This window comes from Ptychodera flava, chromosome 8 (assembly GCF_041260155.1).
Source record: "Ptychodera flava strain L36383 chromosome 8, AS_Pfla_20210202, whole genome shotgun sequence".
Classification (NCBI taxonomy): domain Eukaryota; kingdom Metazoa; phylum Hemichordata; class Enteropneusta; family Ptychoderidae; genus Ptychodera; species Ptychodera flava.
The window spans coordinates 7,037,162-7,054,163 of NC_091935.1; the positions used below are offsets into that span (position 1 = coordinate 7,037,162).

A 17,002-nucleotide genomic window follows, 5' to 3' on the forward strand; every position below is an offset into this window, starting at 1 on the left:
TAGTTTTATGCTTTATATTGGCAAAAAATTGATCATAGTTCTCTCATAGACTACCATGTATTGTGAATCAACATTTTGGTAAAATTCCAACTCCTATTTCTTGCACACACATCCATTTGTAACCACCCTAGTCTAATTAAATACATTAATATCAATAATCAAGCATACATAAATACACAGATTTACCTATTTTTGTATTGAAAAAAATTATTCATAGTTTCCTCATAGACTCTTATGTATAGTGAATCAACATTTCAGTGAAATTCCAAAATCCAATTTCTTGCACACATATCCATTTGTAACCACCCTAGTCTAATCAAGTACATTAATATGAATAATCAAGCATGCATAAGTACACAGATTTACCTATTTTTGTATCGGTTTCCTCACAGACTACCATGTATACACTTTCAGTGAAATCCAAAAATCCAATGTCTTGTACACACATGCATGTTTTACTTCCCACTTCAAGCAAAGTACATTTAAACATTATTATCAAACATATACAAATGTACATATAAACCTTGTTTTGCAGGGGGAAACTGTCAATAGTTTGCCTGATAGACTCCCGTGTATCATGGTTTGATATTTTTGGTGAAGCACTATATCAGCTACATCTTGCCGCCTTATAATTGCGCAAAATATGGTGACCCTCCCACAAATGCATGACCCTTTAAAAATGCCTGCGTGATAAATTGCGACCTACCCTCCCAAAACGCCAGCCTCCCCCTGTAATGTCTGTTCGTAACTTACATAATAATTAAACTGACTGTTATGTAAATTAGGTGATACTGTTTCAGTTATTCCTGGGGAGAATAATGCAGTGATTGGGGAAGGGTCAAGTTTTAGAATGCCGGACAAGGGGGAGGGTCACATTTTAAACACAAGGATAGGGGAAGGGTCACTATTTACAGTACAGGTGCGCACGGAATTCCCCCCGGCCCATCCCCACGTGTAATTACTAAAGGCTCCCTAATGAAGCTGAAGTGGCTATTGTTGTTGCATCATATCACGTCTTTTTACTAAATGCTTTGAGTAACAGGGGAGGGTCACTTGTTTTCATGCACGGATAAGAGGGGGGTCACTGATTTTTGTGCAAGATCTTTTGAAGGGTCACTGTTTTTGATGCAGCGGTGTTTCGAAAAACACCTGCCCACCCACCCCTGTAATTTCTGTCCAGTCCCTAATCCATTTGTCTGTGACACAAAGTAAATGTTGATGAAGACAAAAAGGATAGGTAACGGTAACGAAATCTGATTTGAGACAACGATTTCCTTGGGCAGGCAACTTGTCAAGATACGTACTAGAATGTCTTGTTGATATATTGTCTGCAAATTTCCTCCATATGCATTGTGTCGGCAAGACTTATAATTTGTGTCTCAACATGTTTTATTTTAGAGACCAAAAGTAATGACAACATTATCATAATGTTACCAAAGTTACATCTGTTGTTACTTTTAATGAATGAATCAAACTTCCAGACAATTTTAGAGCTGTTTGAAAAATATTGATCATCCTCAACTCCTTAGGTCGGTGTGGACTGACCATATTGAAAACATGGTTACAGTGTCGAGTGACCGTTTAGAAATCGTGGTTACAGAGTGGAGTGATCATGTTTAAAAGATAGTTACAGTGTGGAGCCAAGAGATAAAAATGATGATAGCACAGTACAAGAAGAATTCAATATTACCTCCTAGATCCCACTGCAGCATTTCGATTACTTCGATTTGTTTACTTGTATATAATCATAGTCATAGATCAGATTTTCTAACTCTTGGTCATCTGATGGTCTGGAGAACTGAGCTTTTCCATCGCTCAGGCTACTTGTCTATTATGCAAATGAACAAAGAACCAAAAATACATCCATATAGGAGTGAAATGTAGATTCAGTGTGTCATTTAGTCTCGCTATTTTGACGCACAAGAGCAATTAATGCAGTTGACTGTCCCATGTCCCCTCATTCACTCCTCAGCTCTAATTGATGGCAAAACTGAAGAAACCTTGGGCTCGTGCAGGAAAATTTTACAAATCTAGGTAATCCTAAGGTGTCCTGTTCTTCCACAACAATATGGAGACCCCCTATACAGCCTATGTCAACGCTGATTGTTTTCACACGGAGGCTTGGACCCAGTGTTCTTCAGGTAAACTAAATTGACTGCTTAACACGGATGCGCCCTCAATGGTTTCGTTGAGTCAACAAAATGGATAGGTAACAGACTGAGGTGGGAAATGTCCATATATCTGTCTTTCACGATTTTACTTGTGTTGTGTGCCTGTACTTTGTGGTGTGCTGTTCTGTTTTTGTCCTGTACTATAACTGTGTAATACGACATTGGGCATGATATTTGGATAACTGATGGGTGTGATTGCTGTTAATTTCCACTTTAAATATGCAAATAAGGGGGCCAAGGTAAGATTGCAATATTAAGGTATGTGTGCATGTTCTGGAGGTACAAGCAAACTTCACAACCTGAGCTGCTGTGAGAGAGCTAGAGACTCGAAATGTAAGAAAACATTGACACTGATTGAACAAGTCATTAAAATGTGAGTTATTGCAGGATTCAGTTTGTGTCTGGAATGGGCATAAGTTTCCTCAGCTTTTGGAGCCTTCCCATTTAGAAATGGTGTGACCTTAACATTGGAGTTGATTTGATGAGGAAGTTGTGTAGGGGTAAGTAGGTGTCTCTCCAAACTCCTCATTCAATATGGATATCACTTCTAGAATCTGACTTTCCAACAATTGTCACAATACATGTATATAGTTGTTCTTACCATGCGCCAAGCTTGGAGCTTGCATAATGTGATATGGAAGGGACCATTTTCTCATGGGTATGGCATTGTCCACTCACCCATGCTTAAACCAGGCTGTGCGTATTTAAGTAACTTTTGTTTATACTGAGTATCCTTGCATATATGATGATTCACTCATATAAATTGTCCACTGTCAGATTTTGTGTTGCTGTTTACTACTGTGTTACTGTGAGTGGACAATGTGGGGGCCATACCCGTCCGGAGATGGTCCCTTCCATGTCACATTATGCAAGCTTCAAGTTTGGAGCTTTTTCCCCATGATTCAAATTACATAAGCACTTCCTGTACTATTTCTATCGGTTTTTGTAAAAAATCTTTCGAGTTATAAATGGTGAAAATAGTTTTTCCTGGGTAAATGACCACAGAGCTACAACATATGTAAAAATCGTCCTTGGTGAACTTCCCCTTTAACAGCTGTATTATTATGGAAGATCATTGTGAAAGCATGGGTAGTGTATGCTCCATTGTTTGTGTTTGGAAGTAAGCATAAGCAGACTTCTATGACAAACTGTACTTTTATATTGACTCATCTTGATTTTATTGTTGTTCATATCAGAACTTATGCGTTATTTGGATGAAAAGGATTGTAACTCTTGACATCATTACTATTTCAGTACTATCTGATTAAAATCAGTAGAAGATACACATCTCCCTATGTTAAATGTAGGAAGGTGACAACAACTGATGAGAATATCAAGGAACAGAGAAGTTTGGAACACTGCCATCTGTGCACCTGATTTTAATCACATTGTATTTCAGTTGTTTAACATTCTGAAATTGCCCCTTTAATTATCTGCTATATTGGAAACAACAGTTGGAAGACAAATGACTACAAATGCATGTTTCAACCAAACAGAAAAAAAAATCAAATTAATTTCAAAAGCTGGTGATTTTCCTTTTCTATATAAATTGAGAGCTGCATTCAGACAAAAGTAGTGGGAAGAGAATATAGGAAAGCTGCATTGAAATATTGCAACACTGCTTCAGTGACATGACATCAGGTCAAAAAACTTCAGATACTGAAAAATGGCAGATGTGTACAAAATTACCCAAATTTTATTTCCAGTCTCCAGTTAGAAAATTTTGCATTTAATTTAAAGTAAATACATTATCTTTTAAAAAGTCTGGGTATCTGTATTTAGCATCAGTAGATTTCAAGTCCTTTTCCATTCATTAAAATCACACAAAAATTACATCTCACGCGGTATAAAGCACACTCATATTCTTTCGTGCTGATTTGGATTATATCAGATATCAAAACACAATTATTTTAATCACACTCGTTCAATGTAAATGCGATTTTAATTATAGTAATATTCAAATATAAAGTATTTGAAAATCATCCATATTAAAAATGATTTCAGGAAGCACATTACGTCACATCATATTTAAGCTTATATCTTTCCAATTATTATTAAGTCGAACAGCACTACGGCCATGTGACCCTATCTGTGCCTAATTTTTAATATCTTATACAGCAAACACCATAATATTGCGACAAACTTGAAATGTTGAAGCAAGAACTACTAAGTACAAGTAACTCCTGTATACGTATGGCGTAACTGATTTAAACTTCATTGCAAAATGTGTTTTAGTATTGGAAACTTGGCCCAGCGAGAAAAAAAACATTGCGTTTGAAATGCATGGCGCCACCAACGAATACTTTGAATTGGCGACTGACAGTGCGCATAGTGTTTGATCAGTTGATTTATGTGTGCTAGCAGAGCGATAAGTTTATCTTGATGTCATGCTAGTTGGACAGCAGAATCAAGGTCTTACAATTATGGCGATTGACTGTGTCATCGCACGTATATGTCTCTATAACACCAGCAAAAACAACCGATTAACTGATAAATCAACAATGTTTCTTCGGCTCAGTGATGACTTTAGTTTTGTAAAATCTAAAAAGAGAGAGATGCTTTGACTGATCAGTCGATGAACAGTCTATAACTTTGATTGATGTCCCGATACAGTAGGTACTCTATCGAAATGAAAATCTGGTTCGTAGTTAGGGTCGGTGAGTCCCTCTCTGTCCAATTTGAAGGCATCTATAGGATATTGTGTAGCTCCATCGATGGCCATTTCACTGAGAATTTTACCAAAGAGGCCAACAAACCTATAGGAGAGAGAGAGAGAGAGAGAGAGAGAGAGAGAGAGAGAGAGAGAGAGAGAGAGAGAGAGGGGGGGGGAGAGAAAGAGATTATATCATATATCAGACTAGTTTTTTTATCATGTCATCCAACGCCATTTTGATCCTTCAAAACGTTCACCAAAATTTTTCGTCCACTCTACCGTTAACGAATCATGTACTTCTCATTTTCCCGTTCTAATTGCAACAAGTGAACTTAAAGTATTCCTCTTTTTGTCATTGCCATACTTAGCCCGTATCATGATAGGACTCACTTGTACGCATGTCCAGCACCACTAAACAGAATAATCTGAGGGTATCCCTTTTGCGCAAGCGTATCAATAACGAATTTACGATCAGGCGTCATATCATACAGACACGGTTTGCTTAAGAGGATAGGTCCAACGGCCTGAAATCAAGTGCAAAAAGTTAGGCGTGAAAATTATATATCTTCGAGTTTGATAATTTTCACATAAAATAAATTTTACCATGGCCCACATCTGTCATGTGTTTGCATGTGTGGAATGGCTAGTACATATCCAATATCAAGATTAGCCACAAAATAAATTACTAGATTATATCTAAATTATATCCATTCATCCACTTATCAAATAGAAGTCAATATATATATATATATATATATATATATATATATTATATATATATATATATATATATATATATTATATATATATATGTGTGTGTGTGTGTGTGTGTGTGTGTGTGCGTGTGTGTGTGTTTTCAATGGAAGAAAGCTATAATAATATTGATACATTCATAAGATCTCATATAATAATATATAAAACTTTGTACAATATGGTATATTTCTTTTTCCCAGGTTACTTGTGTGTCTACGCCGTCATAAAGGTGCATTCCTCACCTTTGGAATGTTTTCTTTCAGAAAGTCTAGCGCTACTTGTTCTCTTTCCCGGTCAGGTTCACATGGCAGCGAGTCTGGAAGGATTTGCTTACCACTAGCGGTCATGCCTAACTTGACGCCGGTATTACCGTGTATCGGAAAGCCATAGTAGAGATACTTTGGAGACAAGTACGTGAACAGGGGGAAACTGCATAACAAAGACATGCAAATATAATTACAACTCACGGGTTATTACAAGGTGATCACTCAAGTCACTCTCAAAGTCTTATTCATATGCATACTTTGTGAAACTGAGCAACTGTGCAATCTCGTAAGTTTTTCCCTTGAATCCGGAAACTAAATTACGAATATACGAATTCTGGAATACATGTAATTTTACGTGTTCACTGGAATTTTACATTCGTGTAGCCGACACTAACCATTTAATATAACTTCTCAAGGGGATTAAAATTGGCGACCCGCGATGGCGTCTCTATCTATGCACAACACGATTGGAACTAATTTGGGATAATTGGATGGTGAAGTAATGTATGTTTAATCTGCAAATGTTATCTCATCTGCTTTTATTTTCATATTACACACTTGTTTTTATGAGTAATTTGCGATATATCAACATTCAGCTATATTGCACCTAACACTGTTGAGAAATTTGCAAAATATGAAATCTAATTATCCCAAATTAGTTCCAATCGTGTTGCACTCAAAATTCACCGGGGTAATTAATGTTGTTGACTCGCACATTACGTACCGTATGGATACATTTATCTCAGTCTTCAGTTTAATCTGACAGCAATTGCATAGATGATACGAATATGTGAACCGTAAATTTTCAACAAACATGCCTGCCTGACTCTCAGTGCCCAGAATGTTTCGCTGATATCATTAAAATAAAGAAAGATAAGTCTGCCATCACCGTATGTTCGTCTCAAAGTAACTGGGATGTTATGTAAACGAATAATACTTATTTGCTTTTTAATAATTTGTAATAACATCCAGTAACCTTTAAGTTAGATGCCACTCAAATTTCGTATCTTCGTCTAGATACACATAGACATGTGTGCACAAATACGCACGTGCACACACACACAAACCTTAATGATAACATAAATGCCCTTTTAGTATTTGATAAGGCACCCAGGTGCTCATAACAGAGTGTTTTCAATGCATCTTCTACCATAAAAAAATGTCAGTTTTCACAATATTTCTCATTACTAGCTTACCGTTCCTTCGAGAAGTCTTTCAGATTGGGCGTGGCCACGAACGTCGCTTGTTCGTGAGTTACTGTAATTGGTAACTTCACGTCAAGAGATTCCAACACCTGATTGGTCCATCCTCCCGCCGTGATGACGACGCGACGACAACGGAAAGTACCACGTGATGTGTGCACCTATGGGCGAAGATGACGGTATCATGGCAATTTTGGATATGTTCACGTGCGCTGAAAGAGGGGCGTAAGCCATTTTCACGTATGAAATGTACATAGCACTGCAGTTCTAGCGTGCACTTTTTTGCGGGGCCCTAAGGTGAAACCGATGACTAGTTCCTGAAAATATAAATCTATTAGTGTTTCCTTTTTAGCCAATAGAAAGTTTTCATTATGATCCTTTCCTTATCGACAATTTTAAGTTTGGAGCGTAAAATGACAAAACTTTTTCTTGAAAACTGAATTCAATTTGAACATTTCTATAGATTTTCTTAATGACATAACTATGGTTATAGCCTTTGCGAATTAAAAGAGAATGCCATTGGATGAGTGCTATACATGTATTTGTCTGACACTCTAACTTTCCGACAAAGAATCTTAAAATAAAATCTCTACCAATTCTCACCAAAATACGTGAGCCGTCCCTATCTTTTTCAAAACGAAGAACTCTGCAGTTTTCCTCGATATTGGCGCCATTGGCCCTGGCTAACTGGATGTGGACGACATTGGTCAAGTCTCTTTGAAGTACGCGCCACCACCTGGGGATGTAGTTTGAACTGTGGAAAACGTCGCTGTATTTCCTCGCTATCCAACATTTCGTACCTGTTGAAAACGTATACTGTGAAAAAGGGTCTAATTTTTACAGATTTTCGTTTGTCGTTCTGGAGACGAAGGGTTTTGCTTCGATAAAATCCGGGGATAAAATACAAACGTGCGAACAAGTGAAAATATGATTGTTGGCATTAAAACATGACAGAACAAATTAGTGACATATAGATCTATACAAAGGTCATAGCTGACGTATGACCGTGAAACTTCGCCATGGGCAGAATGTGTCAGTAATTACAAGCAGTGAGAGCTGATGATCATTGTACAAAAACTGAACCCGGAAACCGTCGAAACTAAACCATTTTTACTTGTGAGGATGCTATTAAAATTAGAATCAAATAATATCCGATATAACTGTTGTGTCACCTCCAATTCAAATTACGTGTGATTGAAAACTGATGCCAAGATCTTAGCCTGTAAACTGGAACCAGATAGTGGTTTGAAAGAATAGCAACAAGCAATAAAATATAATCCACAAAATGAAAGCTCTTATCATCGAATTCCCAGCACCACTGTAAATTAATATCATATCCTACTGAAAGTTTTCCCGCGACATTCCATACTGGTACGCAGCCAATATTTTACTCTTCGGTTGGTCTTTCCTACACATCAACAGTTTCCCAGTAGTATGGATTAGTTGAATTCCAGACTCTCGTTCGATCTCTTCGATTGTTGTGTAGGCATCGCGGACAAGTTTCAAGTAACACTCTTCGGGGTAGTCAGTTCGTCTGTGAATCAAAAACATTCACAGACGCAATGGCTCCCAGACTTAATGCCCTCGGCGTTATGACTACTTTTTTTCTAAAGAATTTCAATGCGCAAAGAATGTCGGCTTTTCATTTGGTATTCTTATCATTTTATCATATCACATTATCGATAATGCTAGAAGTTTTGGAAAGTTACTTACTCTAAATTCTGTCTTTGGCAGTCTTGGGGTCTTTACACACATCGTATCGGCATGATGATTAGCTTTTCATTATGGAGCGAATTAAAAAGTTTTTTCTTCTTTCCTATGAATTTTGGACACTTAATCGAACAAATGTTTGATACACACATATGTCGATAAATAAAGAGATCAGATGGATGGACGGATATGATAGGTGAACAGAGAGGGGGAAGGGGAGGGAGGGGCTAATACTCACATAACCCTTGAATAATCCTGAGATCCTCCATGATGGTGGCCAAGTTGAAAACGTTCAATACCAAGTACCTCTGTTGATGGAAATCATTCAGATTCTGTTAAACATTTTGAGCTAAACTGCGCTGTTTGTTGTAAATTGTGAATTTTGACAACCTAAGCGACTCGTTATGACGTATATTTGTCCAAATGTCGCGCTACAAATTATAATTGCGGGTGTGAGGTCTATGTCGCTGACGTTTCCCAGGGCGCGTCTGGTGTCCGCGCGCCCTTGTCTTTCCTGGTAGCTCCGAGGGCATTAAAAAAGGTCAAGGGTGCATCAAAAGTCACGGAAATAACGTAGTGGTATAAGAAGTATTTGACTGAGTTGAGACTTTGAGGACCGTTTCATCCCTCCCTTACCGAGAGGTGTAAGACTGGTCGTTATTGTTTTTGAACAAAACTTTCCATTCAAATAGGTGTGTTTTTGAGTGTTATTGACCTCATTTGCAATTTGATTGGTGCTGTAGGCTTACACATTGTACAGTAAGCTTACGCTTTCACAGGGTATCTTCAGTCACTCATTATATCTCCAAAAGATATACATGTGATTACATATCACCGTAATTAGAGACAGGATAAGCTCTGTACAGGAAAGGAAGATGCTTATCCTGCTTATCGATCCGCGAAACTTCGATCTTTCTACAGCATATGAAAAAAATATCCTCGCAATTATATACCTCCACATGTAGCCGTACGAGGACAGCTACAGAGGACGGTCAACAAAGCGCTCTGCGTTAAAAGTTTCCAAAAACGTATTTCTTCGCACGAGGGCAGTGTTTTTTCCACGCTTTGGTGGTTGAACAATTAGGGAAGACCCAGCACTGCATCAGCGAGCGCAGAAGAGCTCTAAATATTACTCAGGGTGGACCATTTGATATTCTGAGACGTTGACAATTTGATATTCTGAGAGGAAGTGTGGATGACGTGACGTTATATTTACGCCCAGGCCAGTGGCAATAATTTGATGCTCGGATGCCTGAATCTTGTATGTCTTTAACCCTTTCACCCCCAGTTCCCTGTATACAGGTCCAACTTAACCATAGAAAACAATAGATTTGGGATAAACCATGGTGGTGAAAGGGTTAAGGGAGAGACCAGACTGACTGAGATAGAATGACTGAGATAGGTGTCATACCATAAGAAATTTATCGAAGTTTTCGATTCGGATGAGGCTAATGTCACGTGACTAAAGACTGTGCAGGCCAAGCTGTCTCCATCTTGCAAATTTATCTGAAAAAATAATTTCTCTTTGATATCGGCTAACGTTTGTGAAGATTAAGTGTTTTATGAATACTTGAGTCTACTTGTAGGTGCTATATGACTGATGTTGAAATGAGTATGCATCGGCTCTCAGAACCATTATTACAGTGGAATAAGTGCGGACACGGTTTAATAGATGTAAACTATGACAGGTCGGGCCTGTTTATGACCATGGAACTTTTAAACGAACTTTTAAAATGACTTTAGAGAGTTTGAAATTATGTTATTCCGCATGGAAGGGGCTTGGAATAAGATGACTTATGAGAAGAACGAATGTTTTAACGAGTCTTCCCATAGACTCGTTCTCCCAGGGACTGCGGTCTAACAACTTTATTTGAGGCTGACATAGTTAATGTAGGCCATGGAGACATGAGGATTGCCTTATCTGTTTGCTACTTTGTAAAAGGTTATATATCCTATTAATATTATATAGCAGATGTAAGAACAACACGATAACATATAAGCGTAATATAAGCGGAAAGCAAGTTGAAAACACCATGGCGGCCCGAGAAGACAGTTATGATACGAATCATGGGAATGGTCACACACAGAGGCCGAAGATAAGGAACGTTCCGATCGAAATGTTATCCATTGGGCATAAATCACATACGCCGGTCATCTGCTGGTAATACTGAGGATTAAAATGTAGGGCATTTAGAAAGATTGAGTTCAATAATGTTAGGTGCTTAATTTTTGCCTGGATTACGCACCATATCTGTATTACAAAGCAGTGAATATGGACACCGGAATAACAAAGAGATCATATTTGCCGGCATGACCTTGTGAAGGAGTTATCACATGACTCGGTTTAAGTTGACACAAGAAAACTATAATCTAAAAACAGTTACATTATTTACATATCCAGCAAATGGCACATTAAAAAGCAGGTGATGTCGATGTTGATGTCTGGGTCTGCATCAAATATTGCACAAATTTATGGGTTTTTTTTTGAGATCCACCTTTTCTCACTGGGACAATATCATCCTATTCCGCTACAACTTTCGAAATTCGAAATAGTTGTTATATTCAATGATTTTCCTCGATTTTTTGCTTTTTGCCCAATGACATTTGACAAATCTACGGTCCTTATAAGCTTACATGTTAACTTTTCAGTACGTTGTGTATATTATTTGTGTAATTCTTCATACTGCATTTCAGTGGTGTACAACGCAGAAATACAAGGCAGGGGAGTGCAGTGTTATTCAAATGAATAAACTTTTTATTAAAGGCCAACAATCAACCTTGTCCATATTTGACCTCAAAGTGTATGATTTTGTTTGCACAAGCTCATACGATCAAGTATAATTCTTTTTCAAAAGTAAAAAGTCTCACCCGATCAACTGTAAGAAAAGCGCCGATAAAGACTGATTCAAAACTTACAATGTTTGCATACTCATTTCACAACTGTTCAGATACGAACATCCCTTATGAAGTTTGCGAAATTTGTTCCAACCAAAGTCCCTCCGTCTGGGGGGGGGGGGAGAACTGTGTTCAAATCAAATATAGGCCTATGCGAAATGAGGGATTTGCCACTCCCCAGGCCTGGGTTCGTCGTCCGTCCGGAGTGATTGCGAAGTCCGTGGTCAAGTCTCACAGGCGCTCGTTAGCTGGGTAGTCTGCTAAATAGATCGATTTTCTGCTCGATCTATCGATCACGTAGTCGATATGCCCGCCACTGCAACCTAGTAAGTATTTCGGTTGCAGTGGCGGGCATATAGACAACGGGATCGAGAGATCGAGCAGAAATTCGATAGATTTAGCAGACTTTCCAGCTAACGAGCGCCTGTGCCTAGTCTCCACACTTGGTGTGAACCGATGATCGGGTGAGAAAGAAATGTTATTTCCCTTTCTTCATTCCCGATTCTCTATGAAAACCATCCCCGCCTTCCTTAGCCTACAACTTTCACCGACGATTATGTGTGGTGGTGGGGTGACGGAATTCGAACCTCCAGCAATTGGATTTTCCTGATTTGGATGGACGTCTACCATGGTCTGCTTAACATGCGTGTGCATATTTTTTGCCCTCGAACACTGACTCGATGATATACCTTTAAAAATGTGCGTGGAACATCTGGGGAACAGCCAGAAGAGTGCGTTGTACATAGCATAGCGAACGAACTTCGCATTGTCTGTCGTTCGCTATCATCGTGTAACATTGAAGGCAACATATGGTTGTCGTTGGTGTGCGGTTTGCATCTGTCATAACAATTATTAACGTGGTTGCTTACCTTTGCCGGCTCTCTTTGAAAGCCAGTAAACAGCAGCACTGCCAATACCGCCACAACCTACAACGATGTACTCGAAATCTCGCACGGGGGTCTGTGCTGCGCACATTTTTGGTTCAATGGCTCTTCAATAGAGTCCCGGGATAGAGTACACGTTGACGCAATCGTCGAGTTGTAACCTTAAGTGACCTAGACAGGACTTTGTTTGCTCAGCAGACACTACGAACCTCTAATATCGTGCTCAATGTAAACATGCTGTAAGGTATCAAAAATTAAGTATGGAGGAGGGGCGTATAGATTTTATACTGGGGTATTTTTTCTGATCCATTTGTCTATAACACAAAGTAAATGATGCAGACAAAAGAGGTAGGTAACAGTAACGAAATCTGAGTTGAGACAACGATCTTCCTTGGGTACAAGGTTTCAATATACATTGAATTGGCAAGGCTAAATAATTTATCTCAACATGTTTATTTCATTGACCAAAGATAACGACAAGATTATCATTATGTTATCAAAAGTTAATATCAATCTGTTGCTCCTTTAAATTTAATGAATGAATCAAACTTCCAGACAATTTTAGAGCTGTTTGAAATATATTTATCATCCTCATACTCCTCAAAGGAGGTAGGTAACAGTTGTTGAATACATGGTCGATGTGGAGTGACCATGTTAAAAACATGGTTACAGTGTGAAGTGACCGTCTTACAATGTCGTCACAGTGTCAAGAGATGAAAACGAGGATAGCACAGTACATGAAGAATTCAATGTTACTTACCAGATCTCACTGCAGCATTCCGATTATTTCAATTAGTTTACTTGTAATCATAGTCATAGATCTAACTCTTGGTCATCTGATAGTCCGGAAAATCTGAGCTTTTCCATCCCTCAGGATATTTGTCTATTATGCAAATGAACAAAGAACCAAAAATACATCCATATAAGCCCATATATGGGACCCCAACGACCGATGTAAACACTGTATCTAGGTTACGTTGGCGATTGATGAAAGTTAAAATATTTTTGTTAACAATGAATATCGTAAAATTTAAATGTCGAAGCAGTGTTGACTTGATGCATCTAGATATGCATGAAACAGTCCGGGTCAGCTCCAAAATTGGAGACTCATTATGATAATGTATTCCGGCATTCACCAATCATCGACCAGATTACATCATTAATAAAGTACAGGTCACGCTGGGTCACAAATTACCCACCAAGTGTGATCGGCAGTTTTGGGCCGCTTATTTAGCCCCTGTCTTGTGAATTTCGACGAATTTCGACAGTCAACATAATCCACGTGTTCTGCAGAAGGTCATGTCCAACAAGGAGTCCGATTAGTGAACAAATATTCGAAATATTGACGATTCATTTCTACCCCCAGTTTATCGATTTCGCTCAAGTACCGAGAATCATTTTGTGGATGTTCGTCATCTCTATTAGAAATACTGTTATAAAGGTTATTTGTGTAGGTACGCGTATAACATTTTGCAAGAAAGAAGAGCAATGTCAGAGCTTTAAAACGATACCTGTTTTGTAGTTGTCAAACGCAGACTAAAAATGGTACGCGATTTTGAAAATGTGTTGACAGAGTGGCACACAACTGTTCCCCATACGGTGGAATTTGTATCGCTGCCATCTCCGATACAAATGGGGTATTCTGAACGATCTGTGTAGGTACACGATTTATATTTCGCAGGACTTCAAGCCAGAGTCTAGGAATCACAGCGATATATGGGGTTTGGTTGTCTTAGCCAGAATAAAACTGGTACGCGATTTTGAAATTGTGTTTTGACAGAGTGGCCACACAACTGTTCGACATTATGACAGAATACGGCGCGGGGTTCGACACAGTATGGTGTACGTAACGAAGGACGCATGTGGAGGCACAGGCGACCCATTAAGTATTACTGAGTTTTTCACAGTTTCTCTATCATTTTCTCTTCTTTCTTCATGCTCTGAATGATCGGAATAAATAAAATAAATGGATATATAACCTAACCTAGCCTCTGTGACTCTTTATTTATTTTACACTCCATTACAAGGACGTATATCTCTCATACACACATGTTGTGATTAATTAGTCACACAACTAATAATGCTAATCCGTGGACTTATCAGGGATTTTACGGGTTAGTCAACATCGCGAAAGATAGGAATGGTTACTAATTAACATCACTATCTTTCCGATGTTGACTAACCTCTGATAAGTCCACGGATTAGCATAATTAGTTGTGTTGACGAATTAATCACAACATGTGTGTATGAGAGATATACGTCCTTGTAATGGAGTGTAAATTAAATAAAGAGTCACAGAGGCTAGGTTAGGTTATATAACCATTTATTTTATTTACTCCGATCATTCAGAGCATGAAGAAAGAAGAGAAAATGATAGAGAAAACTGTGAAAAACTCAGTAATACTTAATGGGTCGCCTGTGGTGGAGATTGCCAGGAAATACAATTTTTACTGATGGCGCGCTGGCCGCTGATTGGCTAATGAGAGGGAAAATATTATGGTATAGCGTCTCCAATTTTGGAGCTGACCCGGACTGTGAAATACATTGTTTGTAAACAAGAAAGCCGCACACGCGCAGTTCCGACGACCACAGTTGACTCTCTCCCGTCCCCTCATTCACTCTTCCGCTCTGATCTATGGCCAAACTGAAGACACATTAAACTCGTACGGGAAAATTTTACAAATCTATTCTTCACAACCATATGAACATGCCCTAGGTCTACCTGAGTGTTTTCATAAGGAAGATTAGGCCAAGTGTTCTTCAGGTGAAAAAAATTGACTGCTGAACACGGATGCGCCCTCAATGGTTCTGTTGATTTAGGTAGTCTATCCTTTGTTTTCATACCTAAATTAGCTGTAGTCTTTTCAACAAAATGGATAGGTACCAGACTGCATACGGCGAGAAATGTCCATATATCTGTCTTTCACAACTTTTATTGTGTTGTGTACCTGTCAGACCTGTACTTTGTGGTGTGCTGCTGTTCTGTTTTTGTCCTATACTATAACTGTGAAATGACATTTGACATGATTTTTGGATAACTGATGGGTGTGATTGCTATTAATTTATAATTTAAATATGCAAATAAGGGGGCGGGCAGGGTAAGATTGCAATTATTTTTATTGTTATTATTATTGTTATTATTATTATTATTATTATTATTATTTATTTACTTATTTTGGACTTCATGCCCGTCGATATACATTTTAGAATAGGACAAAATTTATTACGTGGAAAAAAACTAGATTTGCTCTTGGAAATACATTCCATACATATTGACTCAGTAAGAAAACTGTTGAGGTAATGTATGCATGTTTTAGAAGGACAAGCAAACTTCACAGCCTGAGCTGCTGTGAGAGAGACTGCATTGTAAGAAAACATTGAGCAAGTACAGTAAAATGTGAGTTATTGCAGGATTCAGTTTGTGTCTGGGATGGTCATAATTTTCGTCAGCTTTTGGAGCCTTCCATTCAGAAATAGTGTATTAAACCTTAACATAGGAGTTTTGATGAGGAAGCTGTGGAGGGGAAAGTACCGGCTCTCCAAACTCCTCACACTTTATGGATATTACTTCTAGAATCTACCTTTCCATTGTTTGGCACAATACATGTATGTAGTTATCCCTACCATACGTGATCACACCAGGAATTGTTGTAAGTGGGAACAATCTCCATCAATTTAGTCAGTTCTGTAATTCTTTACATACAAAACAGTCCCACAAAGACTTCACATGCAATTTTTGTATAGAACATTGCTCCCTATATCTAAACCTCCCTTTGTATTGATCCTACAATGTATACTTTGATGGGAACAAAAAATTCCAAAAATAGTTAGTCATGTATGAAATTAGGGATGTTGCTCTGGAAACCTTGTGGATCTCTAAACAATGCTAACTTGGTATTGCCAATATTTCTGCTCACTTTTCAAAAACTGAAAAGCTGGTTGGGAAAACTCTAACAGCAAATCATGCAGTTGTACATTTTTATTCATCACTTATAAGAAGTTCAAATGCAAATTTCTTCACATAACTAATTGCAATTTTGATCTTGACATCAAATTCTCATACACTATCTACACCCTGCAAAATATTGACTTTGTTTATAATTATGAAATTCTTCTCCGATTGAACAACAGAATTATTCACTGAAAAAAACTTTTCACTGCTACCCTTTCGTCTTACTACAAGTTTTCTTCTCCAAATAGCACGAAGCATAGATGAGAGCAGCAATAAAATCAAAGCATGTATCATATACATGCCTAGGCCTGCATGTGGTAATTCCCCCCCCACAGGATATAACTCATACAATCTTAGTGTATACATTGTGTCTGTATTATTATGGATGTCACTAAAAGCATAGGCAGTGTTGTGCTCCACTGTCCGTATTTAAAGAGTAAACATATGCAGACTTCTATGACAAACTGTACCTTTATATCAACTCATCTGATTTCATTGTTGTTCATATCAGAACTT

At 38.2% G+C, this 17,002-nt stretch overlaps 1 protein-coding gene across 3 annotated transcripts; it reads right to left on the reverse strand.

The window, feature by feature from the left end:
• Positions 1-4,096: 4,096 nt before the first annotated feature.
• Positions 4,097-12,741, reverse strand: LOC139138334 (peroxisomal sarcosine oxidase-like). 3 transcript variants are annotated; one of them, XM_070706665.1, is made up of 7 exons: positions 12,520-12,741; positions 8,994-9,063; positions 8,388-8,579; positions 7,649-7,845; positions 7,040-7,206; positions 5,820-6,006; positions 4,556-4,927 (listed from the first exon to the last, which is right to left on the reverse strand). In XM_070706665.1, exons 1-4 carry the CDS (start codon positions 12,623-12,625, stop codon positions 7,677-7,679), a joined length of 537 nt encoding a protein of 178 aa, XP_070562766.1. In that variant the 5' UTR covers positions 12,626-12,741; the 3' UTR covers positions 4,556-4,927; positions 5,820-6,006; positions 7,040-7,206; positions 7,649-7,676. The 3 variants fall into 3 exon arrangements, 2 of the variants coding, with proteins under 2 accessions (XP_070562766.1, XP_070562765.1); XM_070706664.1 differs by lacking the exons at positions 8,994-9,063; positions 12,520-12,741 and having other exon boundaries at positions 4,772-4,927; positions 8,388-8,544; XR_011553580.1 differs by lacking the exons at positions 5,820-6,006; positions 7,040-7,206; positions 7,649-7,845; positions 8,388-8,579 and adding an exon at positions 5,215-5,348 and having other exon boundaries at positions 4,097-4,927; positions 12,520-12,667.
• Between the last annotated feature and the right edge of the window lie 4,261 nt (positions 12,742-17,002).

What these genes read in the sequence shown, in the direction of transcription:
- LOC139138334 (XM_070706664.1), bottom strand. Translation starts at nt 8,412, where the DNA reads ATGGAATGTCGCGGGAAAACTTTCA. An exon ending in GGGACGGCTCACGTATTTTG is followed by an intron (nt 7,207 to 7,648) that starts GTGAGAATTGGT and finishes CTTCGCCCATAG; the next exon opens with GTGCACACATCACGTGGTAC. An exon ending in AAAGACTTCTCGAAGGAACG is followed by an intron (nt 6,007 to 7,039) that starts GTAAGCTAGTAA and finishes TTTGTTATGCAG; the next exon opens with TTTCCCCCTGTTCACGTACT.